Below are 20,452 nucleotides of genomic sequence, written 5' to 3' on the forward strand. Positions count from 1 at the left end.
CTCTATAGTATCTGCCTCCACCACCACCCCTGGCAGATCATTCCACACACCCACCACTCTCCTTTGAACTTATCCTCTCTCACCTTAGATCCCTCTAGAATGTGATATTTCCACCCTGAGACAAGACTACCTTGTCAGAGTGTTGAGATGTCATCTACCAGAGGGGTTCAAGGTCTACTCTGTCTGTGCTTCCATAATCTCAGAAACCTCTATCAGCTCTCCCCTTAGCCTCCACCGCCCCAGAGAAAGCAACCCGAGTTTGTCCTCTCTAAACCAGGCATCGTCCTGGTGAACCTCCTCTGCACCCTCTCCAAAGCCCTACACCCTTCCTGTAACAGGGAGAGCAGAACTGTGCACAACATCCCATGTAGCCTGACCAGAGCTTTATACAACTACAACACTGTTCCCTTAGTCTTGCACGCAGTTCATTCATTCATTATGTGCCATGTTGTTTGACGTGGGTCATCAGGGTCTATGACCAACTCTTGGTAGTTTTTTCTACAGAAGTGCTTTGCCATTGCCTCCTTCTGGGCCGTGTCTTTACCAGACGGGTCACCCCCGGCCATTATCCATACTCTTCAGAGATTGTCTGCCTGGCGTCAGTGGTCACATAAACAGGATTTGTGATATCCACCAGCTGCTCATACGACTGTCCACCACCGGCTCCTATGGCTTTCCCTGACCATGAAGGTGCTACACATCAGTCAATGAAAACAAGCATGCAGGTATATGGGATATGGGGAGAGGGCAGGAAAGGGGTACTGATTGTGTATGATCAGCCATGATCACAGCGAATGGCCTACTCCTGCACCTATTGACTATTGTCACCTTGCCCCTGGTGGAGGGAAGCAGAGCCTCGCACCTCCCTCGGCAGAGATGCATCTCCACCTCGCCACTCAGAGCCCTGACCAATGATGAAGCGTGCCGTGGACCTTCACTGACCACTTGATCTACTTTATTTACTGCTTTCAGGGAGCGGGTGTCTGAAACAGCATCTGACACCCAAGTTCAGCTCCTGGCCTTCACGTGTGGTTAGCTACTAAGCCCAGTGGAATCGTTTCTACCGTCAGGAGAAGGGGCAAAGGCAGGTTACCAGTGCCTTAGAACCAGTCGCTCGGGCAGATGGGACTTATCGGCCATGGTCGGCAGCTCATCTAAGAGAAGGAAACTTCGGCTGCCTTGCAGCTATACCCACTTGGGGAGTAAACCCTGAGGGAAAAATGCACAGCTGGAGTCCCAGACAGACAGACATACTTTATTGATCCCGAGGGAAATTGGGTTTCATTACAGCCACACCAACCAAGAATAGTGTAGAAGTTCTGAGGCAGTCCTACGCTGAGTTCAACACGACCTAGCAACTGCTGTGATGCTACGGGTGCCAAACTGCATCGGCCTCTGCCGTTCATTTGGATTCTTCAGCTGCGTGGAGAGGGGGAGTCTACAGACTGGGCCACAGCTTGCTCTCCACATTGTACTGCCCTGGCTTGTGTATCGACGTGGACAGCTGGGACACAGTACCCACGGTCAACCCCGACCAACAGAGACCCTCATTATATCTAATATTTGTGCTCAGTTTGTCTTCTTTTCCACATTGGCTGTTTATATGTAGTTCTTCTTTGATTCTATTGTGTTTCTTTGCTCTACTGTCAATGCTTGCAAGAAAATGAATCTCAGGGTAGTGTATGGTGACTTTGATAATAAACCTACTCTGCCTCGGTAACGGACAGGCCCTGTGTGAGGTCACTGGGAGCAGGAGGGTGAAGGGATCGGTCACTGACACACGTGTCCACAGCCAAGCTGACCAGAGACCTTGGCATTTGAAGCAGAGTTTTGGGTAATAATCTGCAAGTGGCTCTCACAAGTAGGGAGCAGATCCTGATTGCGATATTGATTTTAAATGCAATGTGAAGTTGACTGATGGCGCTGTGGGCCGCTGAAATGGCCTTGTGCTGAAAGGTATTGATCTCTATGGCGGATAACCTCAGCGCCCAGCGAAGGGGCTGCGAAAATCATCTGTCTTCGTGACATATCACCTCAGCCGTGATCAACACCACCGTCTCCCAACGGCACTCACACAGACACTGACAGCCAGACACACTGCCTGTTTTGGGGTGGGGGGAGAATATTGTCCAGGGTGGAATGGACACGTCCCACGCTGTGTCTCGATGCCTCACACCCACCTCGCTGAGACTGTGGGACTGAGTCTCTTCGATGACCGAATGAAACAGAGTCTCAACGGGAGGAAGGAGTGGAGCAGCACCATGCCAGGTAGTGTCACAGAGCTGTACAGTAAGGGGCCAGGCCCTTCATCCCAACTGGTCTGTGCTAACCCAGACACCCATCTACGCCAGTCCCATTTGCCCAGCGTTTACCTCATATCTCTCTAAACCTTTCCTGTCCATGTACCTGTCCAAGGTCTTTCAAATGTTGTTAATGTACCTGCCTCAACCACTCCCACTGGCAGCTCGTTCCATATATGGACCACCCTCTGGGTGAAGAAGTTGCCCCTCAGGTCCCTATTAAATCTCTCCCCTCTCACCTTAAACCTGTGCCCTCTGATTCCTGATTCCCCAACTCTGGAGAAAAAACTGAGTGCATTCACCCTATCTGTATCCCTCATGGTTCTATACACCTCTATAAGGTCACCCCTCAGTCTCCTACACCCTATCTGTGTCCCTCATGGTTCTACACACCTCTATAAGGTCAACCCTCAGTCTCCTACACCCTATCTGTATCCCTCATGGTTCTCTACACCTCTATAAGGTCACCCTTCAGTCTCCTACACCCTATCTGTGTCCCTCATGGTTCTGAACACCTCTATAAGGTCACCCCGCAGTCTCCTACACCCTATCTATGTCCCTCATGGTTCTATCCACCTCTATAAGGTCACCCCTCAGTCTCCTACACTCTATCTGTGTCCCTCATAGTTCTGAACACCTCTATAAGGTCACCCCGCAGTCTTCTACACCCTATCTATGTCCCTCAAGGTTCTACACACCTCTATAAGGTCACCCCTCAGTCTCCTACACCCTATCTGTGTCCCTCATGGTTCTGAACACCTCTATAAGGTCACCCCTCAGTCTCCTACACCCTATCTGTGTCCCTCATAGTTCTACACACCTGTATAAGGTCACCCCTCAGTCTCTTACACTGCAACGAGTAACATCCTAGCCTGGCCAACATCTCCCTATAACTCTGCTCCTCAAATTCTGACAACATTGACATATTGCTGCCTCACAGTCCCAGAGCCGCACGTTTGATCCTGACCTCTGCCTCTGTGTATGTCTCTCTCTCTCTCTCTCTCTCTCTCTCTCTCTCTCTCTCTCTCTCTCTGGGAATGCATCTGAATCTGTGTGTGTCTGGGTGTTTGTGTGTATGTGTTTATGTGTATGTGTATGTCTGTGCGTGTGTGTTTGTGTGTGTGTGTGTACGTGACCTGTGTATGCCTGTGCGTGTGTTTATGTGTGTATATGTGTGTGTGTGTGTGTGTGTGTTTCTGTGTGTGTGTGTGTCTGTCTGTGCGTGTGTCCTATGTATGTGCAAGGAGGACAAGGGCTTCAGGTGCAGAAGAACACCATGGCCCTCAAGCTCCCCTCCCAGTTGCACACCATCCCAGCTTGGAAATCTATTGCCATTCCTTCACCGTCACTGGGTCGAAATCTCGGAGCTCCCTCCCCAACAGACCCTTGGGAGCACCTTCCCCACACAGACTGCAGTGGGCCAAGGGGTGGCTCACCCAATCCCCTCATGGAGGATACAAATTCAGCAGACGATGTGAGTTATTGGAGAGAGATCACCGCTGAGTTTCAGCATTTCTGAGGGATGGAGAAGACAGGAACAGTGAATTAGCTGAAGGAGAAACAGTGACAGTGGTGTGGCAGGCAAGAAACTGTCAGAATCAGGACAGGCTGACAGCCGAGGTCTCGCACAGGACAGACACTACAGTGACCAGGGCTGGTGGGCACAGTGACACAGGACAGGAAACAGTTATAGTCAGGACAGGCTGACAGCCAAGGTCTCGGACGGACACTGAAGATAAAGCCATGAAAGAAAGTGACATCAGGTTGTTGAAAATACAAACTCCAAACTGCTACAGAGAAATGCAAAGATCAGGGAAGGTAACCAAACTGGAGAACTCAAAAACAACGGCCTCGGAGAATAGTGTGCAGTAACACAAAGTGCTATGATGGATGGCAGTTTGAGTCTACAGGAGACAGACTGATCTTCACCCTACTAAAACAATCTGACACGTGACAAAGCCTTCAAAAACCAAATATTGGCAGCGTGCCTCCTGTCACGCCAGAACGTTGAACGTCCTTCAGCAACAGACCAAGCAAAGCCACAAACTGACACGTCAATTACTCTCCTCACTGCAAACATTGGAGACAGTCCAGTTCAGTCCTCAGAATAACTTCTCCTCACAGCATTTAAATTTGTCTGCACATCAGTGTATCCACATCGAGTATACCATCCCATCACACCAAATCACATCATCCCGTCACACCATCCCATCACAGTATCCCATAACACCATCCTGTCCCATCACACCGTCCCATGACAGTGTCTCGTCACACCGTCCCATCACACCGTCCCTAGAGTCCTCACTGTTACGCTGATACACTCCACACTAACACTGACACACTGTAATGCTGACACTCGACACTGTATCACTGACACACTCCACACTGTAATACTGATACTCTACACTCTATCACTGACACACTCCACACTGTAACGCTGACACTCGACACTGTAACATTGACACACTCCACTCTGTAACACTGACACTTGACACTGTAACGCTGACACTCGACACTGTATCACTGACACACTTGACACTGTAACAATGACACACTCCACAATGTAACACTGACACACTCCGCATTGTAACAATGACACACTCAACACTGTAACACTGACACACTCAACACTGTATCACTGACACACTCGACACTATATCACTGACAAACTCGGCACTGTAACAATGACACACTCCGCACTGTAACAATGACACACTCCACACTGTAACACTGACACACTCGACACTGTATCACTGACACGCTCTGCACTGTATCACTGACACACTCCACACTGTAACACTGACACACTCCACACGGTATCACTGACGCACTCCACACGGTAATGCTAACACACTCCACACTGTAATGCTAACACACTCCACACTGTAACACTGACACACTCCACACTGTAACACTGACACACTCCACACTGTAACACTGACATACTCAGCACTGTAATACTGACACACTCTACACTGTAACACTGACACACTCCACACGGTATCACTGACGCACTCCACACGGTAATGCTAACACACTCCACACTGTAACACTGACACACTCCGCACTGTAATACTAACACACTCCGCACTGTAATACTCACACACACACTTACACTGTAACACTGATACTCTCCACACTGTAATACTGACAAACCAACACCTTTCACTTTAACACTGAGTTGATCATCCCGCACACTCACACACATAAACGCCCTGACACATGCATGTATGCACCCACTTACACATACACAGACCGACATACAAGAATGCACAGACACAGACACACACATTTGATTGTGTGAAGCCGTGGACCATCAGGCCTTGCCCTGTGTACAAGAGGGATGAACCCCACCCTGTGGTACTGGACGGCCGACCATCAGGCCTGGCCTTCAGTGATTTTCCCAGCGGTCTGGCCCCATTCTCCGAACCCCTGCGATGGCTCATACTGCTGAACAAGGTCACAGATTATTTTTCACACTGAACAGTTTACTGTAATAGTTCGACACGTCATCACGTCCGCAAACAGCACCCTACACAGATCGTTCACCAAGAGCATTCAGGCCCCAGAAAGAAAACACAGTAATACACACAAAACGCTGGTCAACCAGCACCTACAGAGCAGAATAAGCAGTCGACGTTTTGGGCTGAGGCCCTTTATCAGGACCAGATCACAAGGATGTTTTGGGAACAGTATTCTGTTTTTCCTGGACTGAACATCCAGTTTTAAAGAAGTAATTACCTTACACTGTCCACAGACTGCAGTATCCTTAAAGCAAGTGACGCCAGAGACAGAGAGTCAGGAGAAACTCTCTTAACAGTTCTGCATCTTTGTGCCCCTTATCTAAAGAAGGAAGTGCTGGCATTGGAGAGGGTCAGAAGAGGCTAACGAGAATTATTCCAGGAATGAAGGTATTAATGTACGAGGAGCGTTTGATGACTCTGGGCCTATACCCACTGGAGTTTAGAAGAATGATGGGGGGGTGATCTTATTGAAACTTATTGAATATTGAAAGGCCTCGAAAGGGTGGATGTGGAGAGGATATTACCCATGGTGGATAAGTCTAAGGCTCAGAATAGAAGTACATCCATTTGGAACAGAGATGAGGAGGAATTTCTTTAGGCAGAGGGTGGTGAATCTGTGGGATTCATTGCCACAGGGAGCGGTGGAGGCCAAGTCATTGGGTTTGTTTATTGATTGATTGAGATACTGTGCAGTTCGGCCTTTTCAGCCCTTCGAATCATGCCAGCCAGCAGTACCCTGATTTAGTGCTAGCCTAATCACAGGACAATTTACAATGACCAATTAACTTACCAACTGGACTATGGGAGGAAACCGGAGCACATGGTTGTGGGAGAGCATGCAAACTCCTTACAGGCAGCGGCAGAAACAGAACCCAGGTCACCCGCACTGTAAAGTGTTCCGCTACCCACTGTGTTTCTGAGCTGCCCCAAGTGGAGGTTCATAGATTCTTGATCAGGAAGGGAGTCAAAGGTTACGGGGAGAAGGCAGGAGAATGGGGTTGAGAGAGATAATAAATCAGCCATGATGGAATGGCGGAGCAGAATCGATGGGCCAAACGGCCGAATTCTTCTCCTTGGCCTTGGACCGATACATGGAGGCGACAGGTTCAGGTTATGGGCTCAGGTGGGGGTAATTAGCTTAGACAGACATCAGTGCTGTCAAGCACTGGGCTAGGTGGGCTGAAGGGTCCATTTCGTGCTGTAAATCTGTGTATCCTTCATGCTGCTCTTGGGCCACACTGACCAGGCTCCAGTACAGCTTCCACCCTGCTGGTATTCAATGCTTCCCTAGAATGAAAAGCCGGACTCTTGACCTCATGATTTTCCTCGTTATGGGCTTTGCACCTCATTGTCTGCCTGAGCTGCACTCTCTGTGTGACTGTGACACTCTATTCTGCATTCTGTCGCTGTTCTCCCTTGTTAGATCAGGGTGTAGAATTGTTATTTTCTTAGTTAACTTTCCTATGACTGCCTGTATTTTCATACACACCCAGATACATGAAATTGTTCTGTCATTATGGTACAGTTTATTCTGTATTTTCTAATTTCTGTAGCCGGTGTCAAATCTGGTTACTTCATAGGTTACTAATTGTTATCACTGGAATCACTGTTACAAGACAACAACACGGCTTCAGAATAGAGCAGAGTTATTTTGGAACGGAGATGAGGAGAAATTTCTTTAGCCAGAGTGGTGAATCTGTGGAAATCATTGCCACAGGCAGCAGTGGAGGCCAAGTCTTCACGTGTATTTCAGGCAGAGGTTGATAGATTCTTGATTGGTCAGGGCATGAAGAGATACAAGGAGAAGACAGGAGACTGGGGCTGAGAGGGAAATTGGATCAGCCAGGATGAAATGGTGGAGCAGACTCGATGGGCCAAATGGCCTAATACTGCTCCGATAATCTTATGGTCTTATGTGACAATCATAAAATGATTCCAGTTCCACAGGTGGGGAGGTGAAGGTATCCGACAAGTCCCGACAAAGGATGGTGAGGACTGTTGTGAGGAACATTGGGTCTCACTTCCACCCACTGGAGATATTTATCAGGAGCACTGCGTACTCAGGGCCCTTCACATTGTCAGTGATTCCTCCCATCCATCCAACAATCTCTCTGACCAGGCCGGAGGTACCCTAGCATTACAACAAGAACTGTTAGGATTGGAAACAGCTTCTCCCCCCAGGCTGTGAGACTGCTGAACTCCCTGCCACTGCCCAGGTCTCATCAGGTATAAAGTGCCTGTAGCATTTTACTCTTTACTTTTTAACTTGTGTTATAAATGCACCATACCTTAAATGTTGATCTTTTGCAATATACAGTGTTTCATTATTTGTTAATTTATTAGGGGTAATATTGCTTTACGTGTTGTGCGGGAGTTATCTGTCCTGTGTTGTGCACCTTCCTCTGGAGAAACATTGTTTTGTTTGTTGGTAATGTGTACAGTTGGATGACAATAAACTTGACCTAGAACTTGAACCGGCCACAGAGACACTACACATCCCTCCTGCCCCTTTAACTGAAAGCTGGCAGCAAGATCATGGGCTAACACTGTAATATCACCCTGTCACTTATGAGGAGTGTTGCTAAGATACCAACTGCAGTAATATTTTCAGCTTTAAAGAACTGCTATTGATTTGGGCCAATTTCTGCCCAGGCCAATACTGCAGTTAAGTAGGTGTAATTATTCCAGCCCATCTGGGAGGAATGCGCAGGACATGCGGAATACTGAAAGGCCAGCATGGCAGAGAGGACAGGCTCACACTCACAGCTCAGCAGGCTATCTCCGCCACTGCACAGAGAGATCCCTCCCTGTCTCTGTAACCCCCTCCAGCCCTCCCTGTCTCTGTAACCCCCTCCAGCCCCTACAGCCCTCCCTGTCTCTGTAACCCCTCCAGCCACTACACCTCTCCTGTCTTTGTAACCATCTCCAGCCCCTACACCCCACCCCGTCTCTGTAACCCCCTCCTATACACCTAATAAGTTTGCAGATGACAGAAATTCTTCAGTTGGTGGAGTTGTGGATGGTGTGAAGGGTTGTTGCAGGTTACAACGGGACATTGACAGGATGCAGAGTTGGGCTGAGAAGCGGCAGATGCAGTTCAATCTGGAAAAGTGTGAAGTGATTCCCTTTGCAAGGTCGAACTTGAAGGCAGAACACTGAATCCCTGGTAGTGTAGAGGAACAGGGGGATCTTGAGATCCACATCCATAAAGGTTGCTGAGGAACTTAATAGTGTGGAGGAACTCAGCGGGTCGGGCAGTCTGTGAGGAGAGAGATTGTCAGTGGCCATTTTGACCCAAGATGCTTTTATCTTCCATTCGCGAGCAGTTTAACACCCCAGTGAATCTCCTCGATAACTAACTAATTCCACAACCAATGGACTCACTTTCAAGGGCTGATCTTCTTAGTGTAATTTATTTATTTACTTTTTATTTGTTTCATTTTGTGTTTGCACAGTTTGTCTTCCTTTGCACAGGTTGTTTGTCAGTCTTGGTGTATGTGGTTGTTCCCTCATTCTTTTACTGTGAATGTCCACAAGAAAATGAATATCAAGGTCATATAGGGTGACAGGCATGAACTTCGATAATAAGTTTGCTTTGTACTTTTAATCTCCTCTGTCCTCTTGGCAGTGCTGCCCCATCTTTCCCAGTGTGGTGACCACTACCAAAGGAGGTTCACAAAATCGATTCCGGGATTGAAAGGCTTGTCATATGAGGAGCGTTTGAAGGCTCTGGGCCTCTACTCAGTGGAATTCAGAACAATGAGGGGTGACCTCATTGAAACCTGTCGAACGTTGAAAGACCTCGATAGAGCGGATGTGTTGAGGATGTTTCCTATGGTGGGAGAGTCTAAGACCAGAGGTCACAGCCTCAGAATAGGGCATCCTTTTAGAATGGAGATGAGGAGGAATTTCTTTAGCCAGAGAGTGGTGATTCTGTGGAATTGCCACAAACAATTGTGGAGGCCAAGTTATTGGGTATATTTAAGGCAATGTTGATAGATTCTTGATTGGGTATATTTAGGCAGAGGTTGATAGATTCAGGGCATGAAAGGATATGGGGAGAAGGCAAGAGATCGGGGCTGAGAGGAAAAATGGATCAGCCATGACAAACTGGCGGAGCAGACTCGATGGGCCAAATGGCCTAATTCTGCTCCAATATCTTATGGTCTTATGATTCTGAACACAGTGTTCCCAGTGTGGCCCTAACATACTGTCGACTGAGAAAAATACACAAATATTCCACCCGCCAGCCATCGGTCTGGGAACACCTTGTCACCGTTTCCTGGAGCCCCATAATTACTACAGCAATGCTGTATTGCTGAGCAATTAATATTACCCATCTAATACTATAATAATTACCTTCAGCAAACCACTTAATTTAATAAACTTTTGCTGCAGATTCACCGAGAATAATAACTCATAATTATTGGCCAATGACTACAATGAAGCCTTTGTGTTAAAGATTTACTGACAGTAATTAGGCCCATTAAAATCTCTTGTTTGTTTTACTGGCTTTAATCTCTGTTCTGGAACCCAGCATCAGTCCCCCTCTGCTGATTCCTTTGTCAATCCCCTCCCCGGCTCGTGGGGCTCTGGGTTCCAGTCTGGAGTCTGCGGCACAGCAGGACACTGATTCACGAGGCATTTGCAACCAGAGGATTAACTTTTACAGTTAGTGAATGATGGGGCAGGGTCTGTAATGGGCCTTCTCAGAGAGAGACTTCCACCATCTGTAAGTCAGCACCTTAATGCTTTTACTAATCCTGACCTGTTCCTGTGCTGTACTGTTCTATGTTCTTCTAGGGGTTTAGCACTCTATTATAGAGTCTTAGAGCGCACTACGCCACAAGAGCAGGCCTTTCAGTCCATCTAGTCCATGCTAACCCTGTTAATTGGCCGAGTCCGTTTAACACACACTTTCTCTCCTAGGACACCACTTGCTGTTGTTAGGTATGAACTTCCTTTGAGAAGAAAATTGCTTTCTTGGAAACTTTGTGCGCTTTTCATGGTTGAAGATAGATTTTACAGCGGAGTGTGGTTGGAGTTTGAAGCGGGGTGGGGGGTGCAGGCCTGCTTCAGGTGTGGTGATCCTGGTTCAGTAACAGAGTTTGGGAGATTTAGGGAGATTTCAGAAGTTTGAGGAGACTCAGTATGTCATCAAAGACACTCGCAAATTTCGACAGATGTACTGTGGAGAGCATTCTAACTGGTTGTGTCATGTCTGGTATGGTGGGGGGGGGGAGGGTGCGTTGGGTGGCTACTGCACAGGATCGAACTAAGCTGCAGGAAGTTGTAAGCTCAGCTTCATCATGGGCACCAGACTCCGTAGTATCCAGGATTTTTTCAAGGAGCGATGCCTCAGAAAGGCAGCATCCATCATTAAGGACCCCCACCACCCAGGTCATCCCCTCTTCTCGTTGCTACCATCAGGGAGGAGGTACAGAACCTTGAAGACACACACTCAATGATTCAGGAACAGCTTCTTCCCCTCTGCCATCTGGATTCTGAATAGACATGGAACCCATGAACACTACCTCACTACTTTTTTATTTCTATTTTGCACTACTTATTTAATTTAACTATTTAATATATATACTTACTGTTATTAACATTTTTTTTCTATTATTCTGTATTGCATTGTACTGCTGTTGTAAAGCTAACAAGTTTTACGACATATGCTGGTGATATTAAACCTGATTCGAATGGGGGGAACACAGCGTGCACTGAAGTAAAGAGCAACAGGAGCTGGAGATTCCTGGCCAGTCAGGCAGCATCTGTGAAGGGAGAAACTCTCAGCTTCAGCCCAGGGCTCCCGTGTCTTGAGGAGGATGTGGATGATCCCAGGTACATCCCACAGACAGCAGCACTACAACCATCAGTATGTGGGGGCTGGCTGTGTACACACTGTCTGCATTCAGTTTTCCTACAATCAAGGGACAGGTCCTCAAGATTCGGGGGAGTAGATTTAGGATGGAGAGGAGGAGGAACTGCTTTTCCCAGAGAGTTGTGAATCTGTGGAATTCTCTACCCAGGGAAACTGTACTCACTGGAATTCAGGAGAATCAGAGGGGATCTCATAGAAATGTTACAAATGTTAAAAGGCCTGAACAGATTAGATATGGCAAAGTTATTTCTCATGGTAGGGGATTGAAGGACACCCTTTTAGAACTGAAATGCAGAGAAATTACTTTAGTCAGAGGGTGGTAAATCTATGGAATTTGTTGTCACGAGCGGCTGTGGAGGCCAAGTCATTGGATGTATTTAAGGCAGAGATAGATAGGTTTTTGATTAACCATATAACCGTATAACAATTACAGCATGGAAACAGGCCATTTTGGCCCTTCTAGTCCATACCGAATGCTTACTCTCACCTAGTCCCACCTACCTGCACTCAGCCCATAACTCTCATTCCTTTCCTGTCCATATACCTATCCAATTTTTTTTTAAATGACAAAATCGAACCTGCCTCTACCACTTCTACTGGAAGCTCGTTCCACACAGCTGAGTAAAGAAGTTCCCCCTTGTGTTACCCCTAAACTTTTGCCCCTTAACTCTCAACTCATGTCCTCTTGTTTGAATCTCCCCTACTCTCAATGGAAAAAGCCTATCCACGTCAACACTATCTATCCCCTTCATAATTTTAAGTCTCTATCAAGTCCCCCCTCAACCTTCTATGCTCCAAAGAATAAAGACCTAACTTGTTCAACCTTTCTCTGTAACTTGGGTGCTAAAGCCCAGGCAGCATTCTAGTAAATCTCCTCTGTACTTTCTCTATTTTGTTGACATCTTTCCTACAATTCGGTGACCAGAACTCTACACAATACTCCAAATTTGGCCTCACCAATGTCATGTACAATTTTAACATTACATCCCAACTCCTATACTCAATGCTCTGATTTATAAAGGCCAGCATACCGAAAGCTTTCTTCACCACCCTATCCACATGAGATTCCACCTTCAGGGAACTATGCACCATTATTCCTAGATCACTCTGTTCAGTGTTAGCCAGGGCATCAAAGGTTATGGGGTGAAAGCAGGGGAGTGGGGATGACTGGAAGAATTGGATCAGCCCATGATTGAATGGTGGAGCAGACTCGATGGGCTGAATGGCCTACTTCTGCTTCTATATTTTATGGTCTTATGAAACAGTAAAGTCTCCCTCATTAAATAGATTTAAAACATAGTTAGAGAGATTTTTACATAGCAGAGGAATTAGGAGTGATGGGGAAGAGGCAGGTAAGTGGAGTTAAGTCCATGGCCAGATCAGCTGTGATCTTATTGAATGCTGGAACAGGTTCAACAGACCGGATGGCATACTCCTACTACACCATTCAATAAGATCATAGGGGTCTCCCTACCATCCATCAGGGCCGTCTATCAGGAGTGCTGTGTATACATGAGTATTATTAATGATCCCACCCATCCGTCCAGCATCCTCTTTGACTCTCTACCATCAGGCAGGAGACACCGATGTATAAAGACAAGAACGGTCAGGATGGGAAACAGTTTCTGCCCTCAGAGCATTAGGCTTCTGAACTCCCTGCCGCATCACATTTGAAGTGTCATTGGATAATTTGAACTGTACCCTACAAGATTTAATTTATGCACTTTACTTTGTTCATCTGTGTGTAATTCATCTGAAGATTTACTTTCCTAACTTATTGGAATTTATGTGTAATACAGTGCTTTACACCCTGGTCCGGAGAAACTTCGTCTCGTTTGACAGTGTACACCTACGTAGTTTAATGACTTGTGCTATTTTTGAATAATAATAATAAAAAGATTTGAAAAGAAAAAAGACAATAGACTTGACTTAACTTATGTCCTATGTTGAGACATGAGGAATCAGAGGTATGGAGGGAGAGAGCAGGGAGAATGGACAGCACTGAGGTAGTTTTGAATATCAGAGGTTTGAGGGGCAGAATGGCCTGCTCCCCCTTAACGTTGCCAAACTGATGTGCTGAACACACTCTATTGCACACGTCCATGAACATCAGGCAGACAGCTCCCCTCTCCACCCGAAGTGAACCCTACTCCCCCCTCCCCAAGTGAATGAGCATCACCACCTTCAGATGCCAGTTCTGTTGGGGAAGCCGTGTGGTCTGTCCAGAAACGCTGAATGCCACTGTGAACGATCTGTGCTGAGCAGGACTAATATTCCAAAAACTCGCAGAGAGGCAGAGAGAGGGGAAGGGGGTCTCCCGGGAGGGAGGGAGATGTTTACAGGAGGGTCATTACCTGACGGAGATTGCGTGTGACCCGGACATCATGCCAGTTATTATCGTTGAACTTGCCATTGACAGGCTCCACCAGTGCCTCAAAGGCCCCCGAGCCCAGGTTGATGACAAGCGAGACGGCGCCATTCTTCAGAGCCAGGTTGACGTAGTCGGCCGACTTGCCCGTGTGCAGGATCAGCCCGTTGCGCTGCAGCGTCTTGAAGGAGAGCGTGATCTCATCGCTGCTGCTCTGGATCGGGTTGTGGGACAGGTCATAGCAGAAGAACTCTACCCCCTTGAAGGTGGCTACAGATTCCTCTTTGGCTGCAGAGAGAGAGGGGCAGAGTTAGTCGCCGAGTGGGAGACCTCAGGTTAATTATCCACAACATACGTGCCCTGAAATTTATTGTTTATTTTTGCAGCAAAGATTTATTTGCTGTTGTTGAGATATATCGTGGAATTGGCCCTTCTGTCCCCCTGAGCCACAACCCCAGCAATCTCCGATTTAATCCGAGCCGAATCATGGGCCTGAACTGTAAAGCACTCCGCTACTGTGCTGCCCGAGATATACAATTACCATAACTTACAAAAATCAATAGTGCTATAAAGGGATTGCAAGGTATAAATAAATTTAATAATAAGTAAACAACAACAAATGTACGAATAAGCTCCTCTCAGGCTCCCACCCTGGAATAAGTAGCAACTTTAACCGACGTTTCGATGACAAACTCTGCCACCTTCATCAGGGATGATGCCTGGGCATGTCTAGTCCGGTGGTATTTATACCCCCGTCGTCCATCCCTCCTGATTGGTTAGTCCTCATCCAATCAGGTTTCTGTTGTCCCACCTTGTCTATAGTCAAATTCCAGTTCTGACTTAGAGCGAGACCTTCGAGTTTGTTAAAATTACTTTTTTCTAGTTTTATTTCGGTGGCTTCCTTCACCAGGCGGTCCCAAAAGCCATTGGCACAGCACATAGTAAATGCACTTTGTGCTTCGTGTTCATGGGTTCATGGACCGATCAGAAAACTGATGGTTCAAATGTTCAAAGCCATTTATTATTGAGGGATGTATATGTCACTGTGTACTACCCAGACATTCATTTCCTTGCAGGCATTCGAGAAATACAATGAAAAACCTTCACACAAAGACTGACAAACAACCACCAGCAATTCAAAAATATAAACAAGTAAATAAATAACATGTGATGTAAGGAATCCTTGAAAGCGAGCCTGCAGGTTGTGGAATCAGCCTAGGGTTGTGTTGAGTGAAGTTATCCATGCTGGTTCAGAAGCCTGATGGGTGAGGGGCAATAACTGTTTCTGAACTTGGTCGCAAGGATCCCGCACCTCCTTCCCGATGGCAGCAGCGAGAAGACAGCATGGCCTGGGTGGTGGGGATCCCTGATCCTTTCCTGTGGAGGGGAAGAAGCTGTGCCTGAATCACTGAACTGACAGAGGTTTATAAAATTACACAAGGCATGAACAGATGAGGCAGTCAACGTCTTCTCCCCAGGATGGAACTGTCAAATGCTAGAGGGCATGCTTGGAATATTGTGTTCTTTACAGGAACGGTGTGGAAGCTTTAGAGAGGGTGCAGAGGAGATTTACCAGACGATGCTGCCTGGATTAGAGAGCAAGAGGAAAGGTTGAGCTCGGGCTTTTCTCTTTGGAGTGAAGGAGGATGAGAGGTGACTTGATGGAGGTGTACAAGATAATAAGAGGTATAGATTGAGTGGACAGTCAGAGAATTTTTCGCAGAGTGGAAATGGCTAATGAGAAGGGGCATAATTTTAAGGTGATTGGAGGAAAGTATAGGGAGGATATTTGAGATAGGTTTTTTACTCAGAGAGTGGTGGGTGCATTGAATACTCTGCCGGGGTGCTCTGACCAATATATAACTTTTGTACACTGTCATTACCACTCGATCTACGAGTACTGGCATTTTCAGGTGGCTATAGACCTGCGGCACAAGATCCCTCTGTACATCACTGCTCTCTGAGGTCCTACATTATCCATACATTAGACTTCCCAAAATGCGAACGCTCACACTTGTCTGGATCAAACCCCATTGGCTATTTGTCCGCACATATTTCCAACTGGTCTAGATTCTACTGAGTACTTTCACAAAGTGCCTCACAATCCACAGCTCCACCAATTTCTTACGTCATCGTCAAGCTTTCAACATCTACAATTGCATCCAAATGATTTCGCAAACAGCAAAATTCACAGCAACAACCTCTGTGGAACACCACTGGTCACAGCCCTCTGGACACAATCCTCCCCGTGACACACTCTTCTGACCCATTCATCCCTGTCACACACTTCCTCAACACAATCCTCCCCACGATGCACTTCCCTCCCCGAAACACATTATTCCAAACTCTCCCCTCGCCGTGACAAACTCTCCTTGACATACACTTCCTTCTTACACACACTTTAATGTTATACCCCTTAAAAAAATCCCTTTCTCTCCCATCTCTGTCTCTCTCCCCCAATTCTCTGTTTTTCTCTCTCCCCATTTCTGTTTTTCTCTCTCCCCATTTCTCTCTTTTCCCCCTCTTTCCCCTTTCCCTTCTCCCCTTTCTCTCCCTTTTCCTTTCCCTTTCTCCCCCACCTTCTCTCCCCATCTCTCTTCCCCTCTCCCTTTCCCTCTCTCACCCCATCTCACCCTCCTTCCCTCTCCCTCAAACACTGACAATCCACACTCCCTTCTAGAAATGATGAAACCAGCCCCTCGGTCCCTGCCCCGAGGGAGAGCCAACTCCCCCGACTGTCTGACAGAATACAAACTGCACACAGGGGTATCTCTGAGGCAATCGTGCGCAGGCACACCCAAAGCTCAGAGCTTTCATCTGGAACAGCGTGAAGCCTCTGTACTCATCTCCATGAAATTAATTCCTGGCCTAATTGCCGTTAAGTAATACATTTCCTCAAGTGTATTTTACGTGGTTTTTTTTGATTACTAAGAATCTTCTGCTGAAAGATCACAGATGAACACTATATTTAGAGTTCCCAGGGAACGCTGATTAAGACTGATTAAACATCTCAGCACAATTTCCCTCAGCCCTGAAAGCAGAGTCTCCGTTTCCCACTGCAAATCTCAGTAAACAAATGAAGCCCAAGAGGGAAACTCGAGAGGGTCACGGTTAAAGAGGAGAGGGGGTGTGGAGATGGCTGGTGTTTCAGAGAGCCCATTGTGGGTTCCTTCCCCCTTTCGAGCACGGGCCAGCATTAAACCCCCAGTCTCACCATCAGCTCACTCCTTATCCCAGTGTCACTGACCACACTCCGCACCCCCTGAGCTTGGGAGCAGGCAGAGTTCAGAGTTCAAAGTAAATTTATGAACAAATAGAGGGTGGAGCAGTCTCAATGGACCAAATGGCTCTGTCTTATGGTCTCCACATCACAGGGAACAACAGAGATTACTGCTCAAGAGCTGATGAAGGGTCTTGGCCCGAAACGTCGGCTTGTTATTCCTCTCCATAGGTGCTGCCTGACCACCTGCTGAGCTCCTCCAGCATTTTGCATGTGTTACTGGGAATGGTGCAGATAGTTTTCACCAGGATAAGGATCAAGGATCGACTTTATTCACATCAGGAATTAGCTGTGGGGTTTGGTCAGGCTGTGACATGCAACAACTTTCAGACAGACAGACATACTTTATTGATCCCGAGGGAAATTGGGTTTCGTTACAGTCGCACCACCCAAGAATAGTGTAGAAATATAGCAATATAAAACCATAAATAATTAAATAATAATAAGTAAATTATTCCAAGTGGAAATAAGTCCAGGACCAGTCTATTGGCTCAGGGTGTCTGACACTCCAAGGGAAGAGTTGTAAAGTTTGATGGCCACAGGCAGGAATGACTTCCTATGACGCTCAGTGTTGCATCTCGGTGGAATGAGTCTCTGGCTGAACGTACTCCTGTGCCTAACCAGTACAATTCGAAAGAGGAAAGAATTATGTAAAGAATAAAAGCACAGATATGGACTAAGATGTATATGAACACCAAATGTATTTACAATGTAAGAAGAAGTAGAAGTGGTAGAGGCAAGTTCGATATTGTCATTTAAAAAAAATTGGATAGGTATATGGACAGGAAAGGAATGGAGGGTTATGGGCTGAGTGCAGGTCAGTGGGATTAGGTGAGAGTAAGCGTTCGGCATGGACTAGAAGGGCAGAGATGGCCTGTTTCTGTGCTGTAATTGTTACTCACATATATGTTATATATGTGTTATATGTTATATAACACATACTCCACTCCCCCCTCCTACCCCTCCTCACAGCCCCCCACCCTGCTCTCGTGACTACACCCCTCCCTCACCTGAAACCACCACGGTGGGCTTCACAGCCGAACAGGTGAGAAGACAGCTGAAACGTCTCCATCTAAGCAAGGCTGCAGGCCAGGATGGTGTCAGCTCCAGGTTGCTCAAAGCCTGTGCCCCCCAGCTATGTGGAGTACTTCACCATGTCTTCAACCTGAGCCTGAGTCTCTAGAGGGTTCCTGTACCGAAGACGTCGCGCCCCAGTGGCTCCAATGACTACAGACCGGTGGCATTGACCTCCCACATCATGAAGACCCTGGAGAGACTTGTTCTAGAGCAGCTCCGACCTATGGTTAGGCTACACTTAGACCCCCTCCAGTTCGCCTATCAGCCCCGACTAGGAGTTGAGGATGCCATCGTCTACCTGCTGAACCGCGTCTGCGCCCACCTGGACAAGCCAGCGAGCACTGTGCGGGTCAAGTTTTTTGACTTCTCCAGTGCGTTCAACACCATCCGCCCTGCTCTGCTGGGTGAGAAGCTGACAGTGATGCAGGTGGATGCTTCCCTGGTGTCATGGATTATTGATTACCTGACTGGCAGACCACAGTACGTGCGCTTGCAACACTGTGTGTCAGACAGAGTGGTCAGCAGCACTGGGGCTCCACAGGGGAATGTCCTGTCTCCCTTTCTCTTCACCATCTACACCTCAATTACCATCTCAACCTCGGGATCAATAAAGTATGTCTGTCTGTCTGCCTGATATAGTTATATGGTTGTAAGAATAGCCCTTAACTCGGCAGTGGAGTTATTGGGGCATCGTCACGATGGTGTTTCTGTAGCAAGCTATTCTTGTTTTTACGAGGCCGAGTTGCTAGCTCAACGATCAACCCGACTTGGATTCGAACTCGGAGACCTTTGCTCCGGAGTCCGGCGCTGATATTATTGTGCCACCAAGCAGGACATTTACAATGTGAAGAGTACTATAAAAAACACAGATATGGACCAAGATGTACATAAATACCAAATGTATTTACAATGTAAAGAGCACTATAAAAAGCGGTTTAAAGTGTTTACTGTGTCACAACGGGGTTATAGAGGGTGGTGCGGTGGGCTAACTAAAATGGCTGATCAGATTAACTGCCCGGGAGAAGGAACGTTTAAGGTGGCATGAAGTTATTGTTTTAATAGTCCTATAGAACTTTCCAGAAGGGAACTTTTGGAAAAGGCAGTTTGCTGGGCAGTTAGTGTTTGTGAAGATTTTTCCCGCCTGTTCCTTTGTCCTGGACGCATCCAAGTCCTGTGGTGATGGGAGAATGCAGTCAGCGTGCTGACTTGACACAAGAGATTCTGCAGTTCCTGGAAGTCGAGAGAGAGAGAGAGAGAGAGAGAGACACACACACACACACACACACACACACACACACACACACACACACACACACACACACACACACACACACACACACACACACACACACACACACACACACACACACACACACACACACACACACATCCCTCATCCAGGACGTTGCTTGTACTGGAGAGCTGTAGTGATTAGGGGAGGTCAGACATGTTGGGTTTGTTCTCACTGAGGTGTAGAGGTCTGAGAGATGACCTCACAGAGGAGATTTACTGGGAGGACCTCACAGAGGAGATTTACAGGGGAGAGCTTATGCTGGTTGGGACTTGATTCCTTGGAGTGCAGGAGACTGAGGCTTCACCTTATAGCGGTGAACCCATAAAGGGTGAACGCACATACAGTAGGGGAATCAGGGACTAGAGAGAACAGGTTTAACATAAGAAGGGAGAGATTTAAAACCAAAAGACCATGAGATATAGGAGCAGAATTAGGCTAGCTGGCCCATTGAGTTTGCTCCAATATTTCATCATGGCTGATCCATTTCCCAATCTCCTACCTTCCCCCACCTCCCCCCCACCCCATATCCTTTCATGCCCTGACTAATCAAGAATCTATCAACCTCTGCCTTAAATACACCCAAAGACTTGTCCTCCACCGTTGCCTGTGGCAACGAATTCCACAATTCATCACTCTCCGGCTACAGAAATCCCTCCTCATCTCCATTCTAAATGGACATCTCTCTATTCTGAGGCTGTGTCCTCTAGTATTCAACTTTCCAAACA

At 47.1% G+C, this 20,452-nt stretch overlaps 1 protein-coding gene and 1 long non-coding RNA gene across 25 annotated transcripts in view; one reads left to right on the plus strand and one right to left on the minus strand.

The window, feature by feature from the left end:
- LOC140717693 (neurexin-2-like) overlaps positions 1-20,452 on the minus strand; it is a 1,248,008-nt gene that overhangs the window by 779,918 nt on the left and 447,638 nt on the right. For all 24 annotated transcript variants that reach the window (XM_073031362.1, XM_073031351.1, XM_073031361.1 and 21 more), the window contains one exon: positions 14,063-14,364. In XM_073031362.1, coding sequence (XP_072887463.1) covers positions 14,063-14,364 — 302 coding nt within the window. The remainder of the gene's footprint in view (positions 1-14,062; positions 14,365-20,452) is intronic.
- Positions 1-20,452, plus strand: part of LOC140717695 (uncharacterized) — an 87,855-nt gene that overhangs the window by 8,853 nt on the left and 58,550 nt on the right. The gene's annotated exons all lie outside the window — the stretch shown is intronic.

Source organism: Hemitrygon akajei, chromosome 28 (assembly GCF_048418815.1).
Source record: "Hemitrygon akajei chromosome 28, sHemAka1.3, whole genome shotgun sequence".
NCBI lineage: Eukaryota > Metazoa > Chordata > Chondrichthyes > Myliobatiformes > Dasyatidae > Hemitrygon > Hemitrygon akajei.